The following is a 17474-nucleotide window of genomic DNA, read 5'->3' on the forward strand; positions in this document are numbered from 1 at the left end:
TCAATAGAAATGAAGATGCCAGAAATGTTCTAACATGTATAAAATCTGCCTGCATATGTGCCAGACATTTTTTTGAGCTTCACGTCTGCATTCAAACGAAGCCCAGACAAGAGGAGCATTAGTTGTAATGTAGGAACACTGATAGATTAATCCAGTGCTCTAAAAAAAATACATTTGCTATATTAGGGCCTAACTAGATAGGCATGAATATGAATGGAACATGCTTGAGTGATGCGCTCCAACCTGGGACACAATTGTCTGCTCAGATAACGAGCATGGAGAGCAGGTTAATTATGTTTACGTTAAAGACAGCAGAAGAGTTCTCAGAGCTGACATTTCGACTCACACATGCGCATTACAGGTGTAATGCATTTCAACAATCTGTATCGGTTTAGTGCTCCTAATATTTGTACTCAGAAATGAACCAGAAGTATAAATGGTCCAAGTGGGAAAGGTTTTCTTTCTTTCTTTTCTTTCTGCAACAGATTTATACAATGGACTGTGGCAGTATAGTCACCTATGTCGTTGCTACTCTTATGTCTACTCACCCTTATGAAGTTTAAAAGTAAACCCTACCACCAGGGTGAAGAATAAGCAAGAATAGAGCATGTCCTATTCTGTTTTTGTATTAGTTTTAAACCTCATATCTTATCATTTTGAATAATGTATTTTTGTTTGGTTTTATATTCACACATAGTCTTCTGTCCATAATATTCAAAAGGGCTTTAGCATTGAACATACATTCTCTTAAAGAGATGAAAAGCCGTGCTCAAAAGACCAGGCTGAGTGTTTCCAGTCTGATGTCTGCAACAAGAGCCACTCAGACATCAATCTCCAGCATCAATGTAGAAGACACATGGAGCAAAGAATGCAGAAATAGAGATACTGTTAGAGATGGAAGATAAGATGAAGAAGGTGGTATAAAGAAGACAGCATAGAGAGGACTAGCAAGGGAGGAAGAAAAGGATGAAAGAGGCCAGAGAGAGGAAACACACCGGACTCCTTTATCACTGTGTCACTGAGGGGAGGGGCTGCACTATGTCCCACACCTCTGCCACACACTCTCTCTGTCTTTCTGTCTCTCTCTCTCTCTCTCGCTCTCTCTCTCTCTCTCACACACACACACACACACACACACACACCTTTAATGAGCTACAGAAACCACGCAGGCACACAGATTGTACACGTGATCTCAACTTGTCACTGAGATGTGAAACTGGCTCTCATTCTCTCCTCCTCTCTCTTACTCACTCACTCACACACACACACACACACACACACACACACACACACACACACACAATGTTCTCAGCTTCTTGCCACCAAGCTACATTTTTTAAAACATCATTTAAAGGACACCTAGTGTGATCTAGACAGCCATTTACATGTCTATGATGCTTACTCAGTAGGAAAATAAGACTATTATATCCTTTGCATACAGATGACAAAGGCACTATGACCATTGTGTATTAGTTAACCTAGAGCGCCATCTTTAGATTTAACACACTGTTCACTGTCCTTGAAAAGCTTTTTAGACATGAGCAAACCTTTAAGAGACTCAATAAAACGCTCTGTCGCTCAGTGATGCTTACTTACATTTACACCCTCACTCTCTCATATACAATACAGCTGATATCAGTCAGTCTGTGATACTATTTAAAGGAAGTAAGTAGAAAGGTGCAGCAGGGATTAAATTGGGATTTGAGGACAAAAAGGTCCACAAAAGCTTAAAATTGGCAGATGTTCCTATCCTTGATGACACCTTAGGTTCCCACCAAGATATAAATACACACACACACACACACACACACACACACACACACACACACATGCACTCGCACAAAAAAAATGACATTGTAGTATTTCCGCCTGTAGGCTCTGCAGGAATAGCTGCTGAGCCAGAAGGTACGGTTGCCACGGCAACCAGAAATCGGTCACCATGGAAACCGGCCCAGAGCGCCTGTCGCAGCGTGAGGTCAGCAGCGTTGCTATGGCAACAACTAGCTGAAGCAATGAGCTCGGGTGAGAGATCAAAAGGACACGTATGTCAATCAGTGTCCACCTTAATCTGTCAATTGGTATAATCATGTATAAAACTGTAATGAATTTAGGACAATGAAAATTCATGAATTGTAATCGGTAATGAATCGAATGCATCCATAATAAACTGGAAGGGCTGTTCAATGTCATCCATGCAGGAGCATGTGCACGAGACAACATTGGATGTGGGACGTCTGCATGGGCTCTACGGAGCAACAGACCTTTTTGAATAAGCATGTAGACCCACCGGCTCACTCTCAATGGGGCTTTTCATCGGACACACTTTTTATGAGGGCAGGTAGAGATGAATGCAAGCCTTAGAAACACGAGGCAACAAACACACGCGTTGCACTCTTACACACTCGAGCCAGATGCGTGTGGTCTGGCTTTGGGTGCAACCCTGTATTTGCCCTAGACCATAAATCCACAATCACACCTACTCGTGAATCACACTGAAGGACGTCTTCTAGTGAGCAGGCTGGTGTTTTGGCGCCACCTAGTGCTCTGTTTGGCCATGAGGTCGAGATGAGGACACTTCAGGCTATAGTTATTGTAAGATGCTCAGAAAAACATGATATATAAAAAATAAATGAAAAAAAAGCAAACAACTATCCATGTGATATAATTACATGCATTTAAAAATGAAGGGTTAGGAAATATCCTATTCTTTATTCATTGGCAATCCACAATTGTAAGCAGCCAATAACACACTTGTTAATATTCATAATATACACATAAGCTACACATTTCCAACACCTGAAGCAACACATCATCTGTAAATACGATCATTGAAATACTCTAACAGGTGCAGTGCACAACTTACATTTCTTATGTACACAAAAGTCTTAATATGATCTGATTATAATACAATGCAGATCTTTAATGAGACCGCTGCTAAGCTCTTAAACAGTCAGTCAGCAACATGTCTTTATCCACTTAGCTCAGGCTGTTATAAAAAGGCATGTTAAAATAGACTGAGCGAGAGATGCACAGATAAATATGTTGCATCATGCCTAAAAATATTACGTCCTTAAGAGACAGATAGATGTGGACTGTGAAGTTTTAACTGTGAAAAGAAATGTAAAAATAGATGACAGGGATGCAAGGAGATGAATCAGGTGTGTTGAGCACTGAACCAGATCCATCTGTACAGTGCAGGTGGTCCTCTTGTCAAAGGAAACAAAAAACAAAAACAAACCCTGACTGGAATGATGTATGTGTGAGACAGAGGGATCTAACATGATAAGGACTTTCATCTTCAGTGACTCACAAGAGAGACATGCACATAGCAGAGCAGATTTTGCATTTACTGCCTCCTTGGTTGAGGGTTAGATGTCTGCCTGTGTCCTGTGTGTGTGTGTGTGTGTGCAGAGATCTCCCTGTGCTCCAGGAATTTCTACCAGGTACTCCGGTTTCTTCCATGGCATGTCTAATGACATGTAGGCCGATTGGCATCTCGAAATTGTCTGTAGTGTGTGAATGGTTGTGTGCGAATGTGCAACTGTGCCCTGCAATTGATTGACACACCACCCAGTGTCCTCTGCTTTGGGCGCTAAGATAGATCCTGTGTACTTTTGTAGGATAAGCAGTACAGAAAATGAATAGATGGATGGATGCCTGTACTGTTTTACAGCTTTTAAAAGGGATTACCCTTTTCATCCAAGCATAGTCACAGGCATGTTTCTGCTACAAAAATACAGAACAGTAATGGGTCAGTCAAATTTATACACTGACATTTCACAGCTTTTTGATTGACTGACCATTATATCTTTGGATAAAGACTTACAAAAGCACGCATTCACAATGACCTTCTGAATACAAAAAGGTTTTATTTTGCTGTCCGTTCATGTCTTAGTCGCACATTTATACAGCAAAGACATTGTTTGTTTGTTTTTTCAGAACATTGGTGGATTTAGATCATATGAACATTACTATAATACACTGATGGCAACAACCAGCCAAGGAATAGAGGGGTAAGGGAATTAAAATTTACAGATATTCAGAATAACAGATCTCTCTGTTGTATATAACTGCAATATACAGCTGAATAACCATGAGAGAACTTCATTGAACAAATCTTCTTGAATCTGTAATGACAAATGTGTGTAAAGGATTTCAGTAAACTTAGAAACTGGAACCACTGTCAGGGACTCTAGGGGGACACTGTTGCTTTTGGGTCTGTGCCATGTGCTATTGTTTGTTTTTTGTATCACGTGTGTTAGCCCTACCTTTTCCTTAACCGTTCCTGCTTCTGCACACCTGTTCCTTGTGTTTCGATTATTGTCACCCCATTTATACCGGTTGTCTTGCGTCTGTTTTTTGCCGAGTCCTGTCTTTGGTTGGCTGTCTCTTTGTTTGTTGTTCCTGTGTTTTGTGTTTCCAGTCTGAGTCTCCTAGTGTTTCTTGCCCTTTGTTATTTTTTTCCCTAATAAACCCCTTTTATGTTATCCCTGCGTTTGGGTCTGCTTTTATCCCCGTGATCGCTGACACACACAGGCAGAACGAAACCTTTCTCTAGGCAGCATGCTTGTTTTTATTTAGTGACGTTCTGCAAAACAAAACAGAAATATTAGTACAATCAATTTTAATAAAACCTCAATGTAGTGTATTGAAATAAAATGATGCTAATACAAGATTGCCTTTTTGTTAAATAAGCATCCGCAATGGTTGGAATGAAAAATGTGGTATTCATCAACACTAATAGGAAATAGGTACTTGTTACAAGAAAGTTGAATATCAGATGTGCCAACATTGTACAAGCAGGTAGACAGAAACTGAAACTAACCACAAAAACTGTAGCATATTTTTAAGTGGATAAAATACCTTTATGCTGATAAGATAAAATGCAAAACGTGTAGTGGTTAAACTCACATCTAACAGTAATTTGGAGAAATACTTGAATTTCAAAGCAGCCAGCTGAGAGCTAATACTTACCTTTATTCAGATTTTATTAATATGCTGTATTAATAAAAGTTAATGCACACTCCACAATCTGGTTCATTATACTGTACATAATAATAATAATAATAATAATAATAATAATAATAATAATAATAATAATAATAATAATAATAATAAATGTCTAAATTTGATTAATGTAATTTTGGAAAGAACATTTTCAGGTAAATATTAAGTGAAAAAATAAAACTGCGTGGAAAAGTATAAAATGACTACAACTTAATCAAACAGTGGCTTCTTTTTTTGACTACAGAGACAATAGTCTCGCCTCCATGTTTTCAAGTAATCAAGGTTTGTGTTCAAAGGTCAAAGCTCAGAGCTTTTTGAGGTCAAAGCTCGCTTCGATAAAGTTGGCAGGACACAAATGGAACTTGTGTCTGAAGGCATTTGCGTTTGGTCTGACCAGCTTAACAGCTGAACACATGATTTGGTACCTACAGTATCAATTTGGCATCTGCTATAAATTATTCTGCCACTTTTGGTAAAACGGTGCCAGAAAGCATGAAACATGTCTAAAATGTTAAGTGGAACCAAGACATACTTATTAAATGACTCATACTGGAGATTCAGGACTAGAGAGTCTGCGTTCAGATATATTCTGTTCTGAGAGGTTACAACCTGAAACACAGGAGAGGAAAGCTTTCAGAAAAGCATATTATAATATGCACTGTTCCCAGCTGCAAACAGTAAAGCAGTGCATCATCCAGCCATGACCAAACTATGGTCAAGCAACCAAAAGATACGCAGAAAAAAACATCGAAAAATGCATCTTAGAGTAAATAAACAAATAAATAAAATCAACTTTGCACTGTACCAGGATGGATAAGAGTCTAAATAAATTATTTGGGACTGATGAACCGTTTTAGCGACCGACTGTGCTGCTCGGATTCTCCTGAGTTTGAGATATCCAGGATTCCTTGTGACAGCCTCTCCTAACTTTCGGTACAGGAAGAGAAAAAACAGATACTATCATATATCATAGACATATACATCCACTAAATATTTGTATCATATATAGAATGTATTAAGTTTGCCTAGAGGAAGTCATTTCCACCATTTTGACTGCTTGGGCCTCTCCTTCAGCTTGGATGATCTTCTGCCTCTGATCCTGCTTAGATTTTTTCACAAAGAACTGAGCTCTCTGTGCCTCCTGCTGGGCTAGAGGACAACAAGACCAGAGCCGAGCGGCCCAATACGCTCACTACGCAAGTTGCGTAGGGCCCTGCAAATTACACAAGGCCCCGCCTCCCCCTGCCTCATTTTACAGCGCGTGTTAATGTTTACTGTGTAGATGACAATATGAAGCGGAGCTATCCGTCTGGCCATGAAAAGAGAAAAAAGAAACAAAATGAGAGCGAAATGCGAACAAAGCAGCAATCAGGTAATCTTGTGTTCTCTTCAAGTTTGATGTCAGCAAGAGCAAATAACATTAAAGTTAAGTTGATGTGATTCTGTCTCTAGTCTCTATCTGACTAACTAAATTAGCTGTGCAGTGCTGCCAGTGCATCTCTTGACCTGTCTGACACACAACAATTTATTGCGTGAACATTCGCATGAATAAACGTCCAAGGGCAACGCTGTTTATAAACGGGAGCCTGATAACCGCGCCGCGCGTGAACATGCGTTCATGTGCACGTGCAATCGTGCACGAAATGACACGCGCGCTTTCCAGCAGCAACATCTGTGTGGGAACCAGCACAAAAAGTAGCGTGATAGCTCTCCTAAATGAAACTGTTTATAGTCTCTCAATCAAGGTTACAACAATTTTCTGATAACTGATAACGTTAATGCAATATGGAAACCAATGGATTTACATTGGAATGGGCATAATGCCAGGTCAATATGAATGCACATCCCTCAGTAAATAATAACCAACAGGGATCAAGTATTGCTCTCATGCATACTATAAAACACAGTGATACTGCATGGCAAGCCATTTTAGCTTTTATACACAGTGTGGCAAATGGTTTACATGGCTCATGGGTCAGGTAGGAGGGCCCCTTATAGCAGAATTTTGCTTAGGGCCCCAGGGAGGTCAGGATCAGCTCTGATTATACCACATCTCTTTTTAAATGTGCTGATACAAAGCTGCAGTTATGCATAGATGGGTGTTACACACCAACTTGTTTGGCCTCTACAGCTGATGTGTATTCTCTGCTGAAGCTCAGCTCTGTGAGGGCCACGTCATCGACAATGATGCTGAAGTCTTTAGCATGTTCAACCAGCAGCCGACGGATCAGCAATGAAACTTGACTGCACAAAGATCAGAGGTCAGGTTGAGTCCGAATCATCTACATGATATGAATAGATGAAGTAAACAACGGAGAGTGAAAGCAATGTCATATCTTGTTTTTTTTCTTATTATTATCATTGCTAACTCATATATTGTATTTAGTGTATTCACATAACTTTATAAAGTTAGTGTCTCACTGTGGCATCTGTAATAAAATGCCACATATATGATTAAAACCCTCAGATCTGAGCAGTTATAAATTAACACTACATCAGTAAGTTTCAAGCGGATCTCCTTTGTGCTAGACACAGCAATACAATAACACTATTGAAACACTCTCACTCACTCTCACTCATTTTCTACCGCTTATCCGAACTACCTCGGGTCATGGGGAGCCTGTGCCTATCTCAGGCATCATCGGGCATCAAGGCAGGATACACCTTGGATGGAGTGCCAACCCATCACAGGGCACACACACACACACTCTCATTCACTCACGCAATCACACACTACGGACAATTTTCCAGAGATGCCAATCAACTCACGCAATCACACACTACGGACAATTTTCCAGAGATGCCAATCAACCTACCATGCATGTCTTTGGACCGGGGGAGGAAACCGGAGTACCTGGAGGAAACCCCCGAGGCACGGGGAGAACATGCAAACTCCACACACACAAGGTGGAGGCGGGAATCGAACCCCCAACCCTGGAGGTGTGAGGCGAACGTGCTAACCACTAAGCCACCGTGCCCCCCCACTATTGAAACATGAATTTATTATTATTATTATTATTAAAATATTGTGTGACATATATGTGAAAGCCCCTATACTGGCTGCAGCTGACATTATATTGAGCAACTTAATCAGCCAATGAGATTGCATCATTCTTGGATTGCTTTGTGTTTTTTAGTAAGCATGTCAGAAGAAAAATACTGTAAGTGATGTAAATCATAGTAACAATGAAACTACATTTTAAAAGACTTCCACATCCTCAGTCAGCGGGAAAGCCTGTATGGTTCAGTTTGTTTTAGGCTGTTTGTGTGATATTAGCTGTAACCTCTAAATGGCCTTAAATCAAATCAACAATATATCTGAGACGGTAGGCAAATACTCGAGTAGGAAACTGCTTACCAAAGGTATTGATATATCTTGTTACATCTGAACTAAAGCATCTTTGATCAAGCACCAAGTTATGATCCAGATCATATGCTAGTTTAGGTCTGCCACTGCAGGAAATTAGCTGTGCGTGTGTGTGTGTGTGTGTGTGTGTGTGTGTGTGTGAGTGTGTGTGCACGTAAAAATCAATGTGTTACCTGAGCTCTTTGCGTTATAAGCTGTGAGGCATTGAATTTGGCTACAACACTCTTCAGGACATCACTGACTATGGAAGGAAGGGCACGCTCATCATAATCTTTCCCCAAATGCTGGTTCATGTAGGGAAGGTTGGATGCCACAGGCTGTGACAACACACGCAGTGCAATGTTCACCATCTGAAGGTCTGATCACACACATAAAACAAGCAGAATGAAAAAAAATATTCAAACGCATGTGTGTCTTTGCATGTCTTTTGAATTTGGAGTTATAAATAAGAACAATAAACTAAGCATTCATGAGCATAAAGAAAAATGTTTGAAAAAATTAAGTTCATAGGTGAAATTCACTTGTATGTTCTGTCATCATAACCCTACGTGGGGTGTAGTAAGTAATCCAGTTCAGCTGGAAGATGTTCGTTGAGCCACTCGAGTTCTTCCACTAACACTTTAAACCATATTTCCATAGGGCTTGCTTTGTGCACAGGGTCATTGTCATACTGGAACATGTTTGATTCCCTTAGTTCCAATGAAAATAATGTACTTTCTTTACAATTGTGTGCTTCTAACTTTGTGAACAGAAGTCTTACATATAAATGTGATAGCTATCCACTAACCTTTGCCCATACAGTTTACAGAAGTGGAGAGTACCTGTAGATGTAACCTTTTTGATTCCATAGGCAAGCGCACCAGCACCAATCAGTAATTTCAATCCAACCCCTGCACCACGAGGACCACAGGACATCCGGCCAGCAAAATCCCTCAAATGCTGAAAGAACTATTGAATACAATAAAATAATTATTAATCTTCATGATCCATGTAAACCATCTTTGCTCAAGGACATTGAAAAGATGATGAGAATACAGAACTGCTTCCAGGTTTAAAGTCTACAAAACCATTTGAAATAACTACAAATGCTAAAGGTTAAGGTTGACAGTCACATTAGTGTCCATTAGCCAGTTTTTTTTTTTTTTTTTTTTTTTTCAAAATATCTAGAACTGGTCAAGATTATCTTAAAAAAAAAAAATAATAATAATAAATGAAAAAAAATAAATAAATAAAAGACACAGTTTTCAAAGTGGGGTCTGTGAAAGAGTCGGTGGGTTGATACGTTTCTCTTTTTTTGGAAACCTACTATTAGTAACGTTAGGCTATAAATAATGTCATGTGGGTAAAAACGTCAGAAATTCAGGATAAGAAAAATAAAAAAAACACTGGCTCTAAAAAGTAGTAAAAACCATCATCCTAGCCTTAGAAGCTAGCATAGAAGAAGGTAAAAAGTCAATCAAGTAAATTGTGTCAGTCAAGAGATTAGGGTTTATTTTTTTAACTAGATTTACTCCAAATGAAAAACATAACTCCTTTACTATGACACCACTAACTAGTTCATGTTCAGGTCTTTAGCAGAAGTAGGTCGCCTTGAAGCCCCAGGTTCCCAAGCACAGCCTGACACGTTAAGACAATGTCAATTGTTAATTGTTAAATTTCGTGTGTGTGTGTGTGTGTTCATCCACAAACATTTGGCCATATAGTGAACAAATAATGAAACATATCACAGAAGTGGAGAGTGACTGTATATGTAGTGTGTGTGTGAGCTCATACCCATCACATAAGGGATGACTATAATATATTAATACAAAAAGTAAATACTTTTAACTAAAGTTGTTCTATTATATGTATACTATCACGCATGCTATTGTTTTCTTAACGTTTTTAAATCACAGCTCATGTGAACTTAACGCCAAAAGCACTACAAATCCACGAGGGAGAAGTTTATAGTGTAATGTACTCACATTAGGCTCTTTATTCGCCATGCTGTACCACTAGTTTTCCCCAAGGTCGCCACTATCAACTTTTGCACCAGGGAGGATTCTGGGATATGTAGTTTTCCTGTCTTGAGTTTCTCGAATTGACGTCAGATTCAAGGTCCTGTGGGCCACAAGCTTAGCTCTGTAGAGATTAGTGTTTTCAACCTTGTAACACACTGAATCCAGCTCAACAAAGCTAGGCTGGATGGGCCAGTTTCTCAGCAAGTCACCTCCAAAGCGCCGCAGTTTCCAGTTTGATCCTTATCTTGGCTTATTTACTGACTGTATGGAGATTTGCAGGTTCTCATGTGTTTGTGGGGTTCCTCTGTGTCCTGTATTTTCCTCCCACCTTACAGAAACATGACAGTAGATGGGCTGGCGATGCTAACTTACCCCTTGATGAAAACATGCATGTAGCATCCCGATATGAACTGGTATCTAATCAAGGTTGTATTCCCAGCTTCACACACACTGTGTTCCCATGATGGGCTCTCCACCACAAAGCACTCACTGAAGAAGAATAAAATAAACCCTTGCAATATCGTTAATTTATATTGATTTCTAATGTATATGTAAACTGTTCATTTCTGTAATTTTCCTCCAGTCATACCAATCAGTGGTCCGATCCACAATGGAGACATTCATAAATATACAAGAACATTTCATTGCTTTTAATAAAGAAGGTCAAACAAACAGACATGGTGACAAATGGTGAGAAAATTTGTTATGGATAACCTTTCTGAGCATCCTGGGCAAGAAAGGTTTAATATAAGAAATCAAATAGGCCAGGTTACACAGAGTAGCTTCAACAAAACCACTGGTTTGTCTTCACACAGATTTATTCCCCCACATATGGAAGAGCTAATACAGCTGGTACTGATAGTCTTATAGGTATACACCTATTGAAAAAGAAAACAAAACAGAGTCCAAGGAAAAAGGCATCACTCAAGGATATCAAATTTTAAACCCATAATTACATCATGTATTTAAACACTGCCTATCTTACAAGTTTGTTAAAAAATATATATTAGCAACCACATAAACTGGCAGCAAATATTTAAAACCATAATGCATGGAAGCAGTATACAATGCAGGATTAAAAAAAAAAACAAAAAAAAAAAAAAAAAAGAGAGGGAAAAGATAAGATAGGGAAAATAATGTACAAATAAAACAATTTACATGGTGAGGTTGAGATGAGCATCACTGCCCCTGCTTCCAAGTCTTTGTCATTAAACTGGTGTGACTGTTTAACCTGAAATTTAGTCTGTGTGACTTGCTCCCTTTAGTGCCGTTGTCATAGTGCCATGGAAATACTCATTAAGCAGAGTTTCATCTGGCCATTAAAAAAAAAAAAAAAAAAAGACAGTAATGTGTGCATCCTTCTGAATGACAGAATTTTAAAAAAAAGAAGAGGCTTCACATCTCAGACGTAGAAAAGCCGAACTCGAGAAGTGCTGACGTGAAGCTCGTCGTCGTAGAATTTTGTCTCTATGACAACATTTCCACTGCAAAAAGGGAGGGAGGGGGGTATTAAACAAGCACCTAAATAAAATTGTCAATTAAATAAAACTGATAGAGGTATTATTAAAACATCATTATAAAGATGAACGAATGAAGAAAATGGTCTTACGTTAACACATTAGCAGGCATCATCTGTGACTCAGGTGCGGCCTCTATCAATGACTGCCATGTGTTTGTAGAATTGGGGATCACAAAGCCAAATTCGAAGAACCACTCTGAGGAGAAAACAAGAAATATTAAAAGTTAAGACAAAGAGAATCATAACAATGAAATGACTGATTATGTAAACTAATCAATAGAGCAAAACAAGCAGCTTAATAATTAGCATCTAAATCTATTCATATTAAAAGAAAACTCCTTCACACTGGATGTAAAGTAGCAATTTGTACATTAAAATGCTGTAACTAATAATGTCCCAATTTGATTTCAAAAGTTTAACAGGATTTTATGTTAAAATCATATGGCACACAGTTCATGTGGTTATAAAAGTTTTGTTCATGTGTGAGCAAGCACAACGGTTTAAAGCTGAATTGTTAAAGTAAGAAGAAATATAAAAAACAAAGAAATGCCGACCTTCTAGACACTGGCCTTTGAAGAGAACCTTCTGCTCCAGGCGAAACTTTTCCAGCTTTTCTGATGAGGAGAAATTAAGCTCTCTGGAGACCGATTTACATTTTAGGATCTTTTTGGGCACCCGAGCTAGAAGAGACAAGAGTGACGATGCACAGACTTTTAATTAAAATAAATTAAATATGGGAATAGCAGTTTTAAATATTTTTCCCCCCATTAACCTATACCAAATCAAATGCTTAATATTGGAATAGCCAGTAAATGCTTAGGGTAAGTGTTAGTACCAGGCTAAAGCCTAGATGGTTTCATACCTTCATGTTCTACACCAGGTACAGAGAGATCTTCAGTTCCCTGCCAGAGAACTTTCCCCGTTTCTGCGTCCCTTAGGTTCATCCAGTTTCTGCAGACAGGTTAAGGCAGCAGAACACTAAAGAACTTCATATTTATTGGTAGGTAAAGAGCATGTTATATTGTTAATTAAACCTTCCTGAAGTAAAAGCCAAAAGAACAATGGCTTGTCACAATCCACCATGCTTTAAGTCAGGGACATCTGACCTCTCCAACTTCAGACCACTTGTGTGTCTCTCACTGCCCTCTCTGTGAGACACACAGGCGCAGTGGCCTAAGTGTGTCAGCACCAGACCACAACACAAACAACCGCCCTGGAAACCAACCACCAAAGGACCTATATGGCTAACAAATAGAGGACAAGGTTTAGAAACCCTTATTATCTGGCTTTAAATGCATTTCAATCATTTTTAGATAACAAATAATTCAAATGCATCCAATTTCATGTAAATTCAGATTCAAGGAAAGTTAAAATTATGAATGAGCATCTACAGAAACTGTAAGAAATTTGTTGTACATAACATTCTCAAATTTAAATCTAATTACTTGGTTTTTCAATATCCACAAGACGTGTTTAAGGTTTAATGCAGTGTTATACTGTAATAATAGCTTGGGGGAACTTCCCAAAATTCTCCCAGCTATTGAAAACCTGAGGCAAACGGATGAATCAGAAAATAGCATAAGGATGTTAAAATGCAGAACTGATTAAATGGATGACTGTCGAGAACAGACTGGGCCATAGCGTTGGAGATTAGCACTAGTGGTGACAGGTGTCTGTGGGATCACACCTGCCGAGATACAGCAGTGATGCACAGCGAGCGTCTCAGGGGAGGGAGCCTTTTACTTACAAACAATGACACAGTCTGGCTAATTAGTCCCTGGGTGACACTGCTTTCATGGAAGTCACATGCATTTTTTAAATGTGACCTACTGTTTTAAAAATCGCTGGCATTTCCGATTGCTTGACATTAGTCTTGGAAGCGAATGAGGTGTCAGCATAAATGTATAAAGGAGAACACTTTATCTGGTTATTTACAGACACACACACTGTCCCTTCAGATGTTCTGTCCTAAATCAGGTCAAGCAACCTAGAAATTCATTCTGGTTTTATAGGCAAAGCCCATTGTCACATCTCTTCCCAACCACTTTACATAGCTTTTATGATTGAAAACGTTCTTGTTCCGTTACTAATGCTGAAAAAACCTAAAGAAAATCACAGGAAGTTCTGTACAACACATACTTCCACCTTCAGTATGTACGTCTTGGTGCAACTTCTCTAAGGGGACCTACTTTGAACACTGCATTTACTCCTGGGGCTCACGGATGGTGTATCACAGCTACACAACACTACAGTCACACAATACACCAAACAAACATCCTCATACCTTTTCAAACCCTCATACAAGCCTTTTGCTGGACTGCTAATAAACGAACAGTGACAAAATGCCTATGTTCAACAATTATATAGATTATAGAAAGTTAGAAAGCATGTGATGTGATTACAGAAGCAACAATACATATTTTAGAGCATTTCATTAAAAGTGTAACATTAAAAAAAAACAAAAAACAGAACAGACCAATCCATCCTTCTAATTAAAATGTCTAGACACATTCATTAGCCCGAAACCAAAGTTACAATATAATACACATTTATATAAAAACAAAACAAAAAAGGTCAAACTATTCAAAGCAAACAGAATAACAAGACTTCAGACAACACACAAGCCAGTAAAGAACATAAGGCAACAAATCCCTGTCCTTGCAATGAAGGATTTAAGCATTACCAGGGTGAATTACTGAGGAAGGTCACACACATAACCAAATGAGAACATTGGGCAAACTATTCCACAATAACACACTGGCAGGTTAGAGATTTCACTAAGTAACTAACGTTCATCAGTTTCTCAAATATGAACACAACAGCTGAATAATTAATGATTAAACTCTTGATAACAATATTAAGTTACGGACAAGAATGGGACTGATCTGAAATTTTGTTATACGTCTAATATGTACATTTTAAGTTCAAATATGTGTATGTTGTGCTTTTAAAAAAGATTTAATGTACAGAATAAGTTGAAGAGTAAAGCATTATCGGTACACTATATGCACTTTTTTAAAGGTAACGGAATTAAAAGACGAAAAAATAAACACAACAGTAAGAAGTAACTGTAGAAACCGTTTCTTCAGCATAATATCTAAGCGATAATAGTTTGTTAGTCGCTAAATATCTGTAAACACAAATCATATCTGCTGCAAAGATCTGAAGCTAGAGATGGGTCGCATTACATCAGGCTACCAGAAGGAGCTTTAGCTTTACCAGATAGCTTTAGCTGGTGAGCTAACACTGCACCTCTAGTTGCAAAACAATCCGAATTCAATGCAAATAAGCCTTAAATAGAACCGTAAATCACATCAGAATGCGTTAATGATGATGCAGGATGAGTTATAACCCGTCGTTAGAGTTAACTAGCTACACAACATGCTCATTAATACACCAACTACATCTACAACTACATTAATACATTTAAAAGCCACTCGACTTCCTAATCTAACTATATACAGACTTATAAGTCACAAAGTTTAAAAAGTTTAGCTATTTGAACGCTAGCCGTTAAATACCGTTTAATAAAGCCGTTAAAAACCGTTAGCTAGCTGTTACCGTTAGCTGATGCAGGCTACATCCCAAACAGCGCCCAATTGGTGACGTAGTTCACTACATGACCGTTATTTCACTCCCTATGTAGTGCCCTTAAAAAGGACACTAGACGGACGTTTGGGATTTAACCGACGTCTGTACCACAAGTTTAAAGGATACAATTTAAAGCCCTTCAGAATCTCCTTTGCTCGGTCTTCGTCCGAAGACATGGTTTCCTCTGGTGGATAAAAACAAAACGAACACCTATTCGTCAGAATATGACAAAATAACCTAAGAAATGATAATATCTACCCAGCCGGATATATGACTTTTTAAACAACAGCGTTGAGTTAATCTGAACTGAGATATACTTGATCGTTCTTCTCAACCTACTGTAAATAGAGCCTCCGTTTTAGATTGACAGCCAAATCAGCCAACGGTTCTGCAAATTTATGAAGGCGTGTATAAATAATTGTCCAATAACAGTGAAAAGGCGGGATTAAGGGCGGGGTTTGATTGACAAGGGACGCGTCACCGGTGGCAACTGAAAGGTGCGTCGGATGCAAACTACGGTACCTCGTGTAGGACAAACAGAATTTTATTTTCTCGTTTAAATGTGCGCATCTTTTATCTGCTCCCGACACAACAAAATACATTAATCTCTGGATCAGATACGTTATACACGACAATGACCACTTAGCATATCCATAGGTCCTGAAATGTTAAGTATAAGTATAACTTATGTTTAGTCATACTTACCTGTATACAGTATATATTTCCTGTATGCAAGCATGGGTCGTTTTGTGTTTTAGCTAAGAAGTGTGTTGTCATCACTGTGTTGTGATTTGAGAATGCAAAGAAACGAGCTATAGTGTCTAATTGTACTAAAAATGTAGAAATGTGTAATAAAACAGTTATTATAATAGTAGACTGTGTTTTAAAACCCTAACAAAGTTTCCCCTAACACTCTTATACCATCACACACATACACACACACACACACACAAACACACACACTACCATTTCACAAAAAAAAAAAAATAATATCTGTGCATTATCTTTCTTTTTTGTGTCTGTATTGATAAAAAAACAAAACAAAACAAAATACAAAACCCAAGCGCTAGCATGAAGAATTAAATCTGTGCTCTTAAAAGCCTCAAAATATAATATAGTATATGGATTTAAATACACAAAATTAGCCATTATGTTTCAGTTTGTTGTTTTTAAAGTTGTTGGGATATAGCGTTCCATCCATCCATCCATCCATTCATCCATCCATCCATCCTACCAACAAACCATTTCTTTCTTTCTTTCTTTCTTTCTTTCTTTCTTTCTTTCTTTCTTTCTTTCTTTCTCTTTTTCATTATGTCTTTCTTATCTTTGCATCCAAATGTCTTAAATGTCTGACATGGTTCAAACATCACCAACATTTATTTAGACCTGAGATTACTGAGAGTAATCTTGGTCAGGATTTAGGTTAGCTAGCTAGCAAACATTTGCCACCTAGGTTTGTTGCAGGTTAAAAAAAAATAGAAATAGAAATAGAAGTAGAAATAGGATAAAAAAAAAAAACTAAAACATAGACAGATGATGTTTCTTTGCTGCTTGTTGAAGGAAATTGGAGAAAGAATGAGATGTGGAGTGAAGTTGCAAATGATTATCGCAAGAAGGAACATAACTCAATCCCTATAAGGAAACAGAGTGAGGTTAAATGGGCTAGAAGATAAAAGCGCAAAATAAGATAAAGATAGACAAAGGGACAGAAAAAGATATCAAATGAAAATAGATGAAAACCTGATTAAGAAAGATTCCCTAGTGGAGGAGGTGAGGAACTTAAATATTAATATAAAATAAAATGTTCCTGACAAATGAAGACATCACGGATCAGACACTGTACCTAGACAGTTGGAAAAAGCATGAAGAGCCTGACGAAGAAGATCATACTTCGTAATGTTTTATTTTTCAGAAGTTAAAGAGAACTCTGAAGCGTTTTCTTTTATTACTTTTATTTAACTTTGTATAACCTAACACTGCAACCTGGATA

At 38.2% G+C, this 17474-nt stretch overlaps 2 protein-coding genes across 4 annotated transcripts; both read right to left on the reverse strand.

Moving 5' to 3' along the window:
• Nucleotides 1–3756: 3756 nt before the first annotated feature.
• On the reverse strand, nucleotides 3757–10475 carry phb2b (prohibitin 2b). Of its 3 annotated transcripts, none has more exons than XM_060867067.1 (4): nucleotides 10339–10475; nucleotides 9196–9322; nucleotides 8548–8732; nucleotides 3757–4588 (listed from the first exon to the last, which is right to left on the reverse strand). In XM_060867067.1, exons 1-4 carry the CDS (start codon nucleotides 10357–10359, stop codon nucleotides 4574–4576), a joined length of 348 nt encoding a protein of 115 aa, XP_060723050.1. In that variant the 5' UTR covers nucleotides 10360–10475; the 3' UTR covers nucleotides 3757–4573. The 3 variants fall into 3 exon arrangements, 2 of the variants coding, with proteins under 2 accessions (XP_060723050.1, XP_060723049.1); XM_060867066.1 differs by lacking the exon at nucleotides 3757–4588 and adding an exon at nucleotides 6872–7251; XR_009648317.1 differs by lacking the exons at nucleotides 8548–8732; nucleotides 9196–9322; nucleotides 10339–10475 and adding exons at nucleotides 5540–5616; nucleotides 5857–5960.
• Nucleotides 10476–11003: 528 nt separating this feature from the next.
• pde6d (phosphodiesterase 6D, cGMP-specific, rod, delta) lies at nucleotides 11004–15837 on the reverse strand. The gene is made up of 5 exons (XM_060867671.1): nucleotides 15611–15837; nucleotides 12756–12844; nucleotides 12448–12573; nucleotides 11984–12089; nucleotides 11004–11858 (listed from the first exon to the last, which is right to left on the reverse strand). The coding sequence occupies exons 1-5, from the start codon at nucleotides 15658–15660 to the stop codon at nucleotides 11777–11779; spliced, it is 453 nt and encodes a 150-aa protein (XP_060723654.1). The 5' UTR covers nucleotides 15661–15837; the 3' UTR covers nucleotides 11004–11776.
• Between the last annotated feature and the right edge of the window lie 1637 nt (nucleotides 15838–17474).

Source organism: Tachysurus vachellii, chromosome 4, assembly GCF_030014155.1.
Source record: "Tachysurus vachellii isolate PV-2020 chromosome 4, HZAU_Pvac_v1, whole genome shotgun sequence".
NCBI lineage: Eukaryota > Metazoa > Chordata > Actinopteri > Siluriformes > Bagridae > Tachysurus > Tachysurus vachellii.

What these genes read in the sequence shown, in the direction of transcription:
- pde6d (XM_060867671.1), bottom strand. Translation starts at nt 15,660, where the DNA reads ATGTCTTCGGACGAAGACCGAGCAAAGGAGATTCTGAAGGGCTTTAAA. An exon ending in ATTCTGAAGGGCTTTAAATT is followed by an intron (nt 12,845 to 15,610) that starts GTATCCTTTAAA and finishes ACCTGTCTGCAG; the next exon opens with AAACTGGATGAACCTAAGGG. An exon ending in CAAAGGCCAGTGTCTAGAAG is followed by an intron (nt 12,090 to 12,447) that starts GTCGGCATTTCT and finishes TTTTCTCCTCAG; the next exon opens with AGTGGTTCTTCGAATTTGGC.
- phb2b (XM_060867066.1), bottom strand. Translation starts at nt 10,359, where the DNA reads ATGGCGAATAAAGAGCCTAAT. An exon ending in TGGCGAATAAAGAGCCTAAT is followed by an intron (nt 9,323 to 10,338) that starts GTGAGTACATTA and finishes TGTATTCAATAG; the next exon opens with TTCTTTCAGCATTTGAGGGA. An exon ending in CAAAAAGGTTACATCTACAG is followed by an intron (nt 8,733 to 9,195) that starts GTACTCTCCACT and finishes GTGTGTGATCAG; the next exon opens with ACCTTCAGATGGTGAACATT.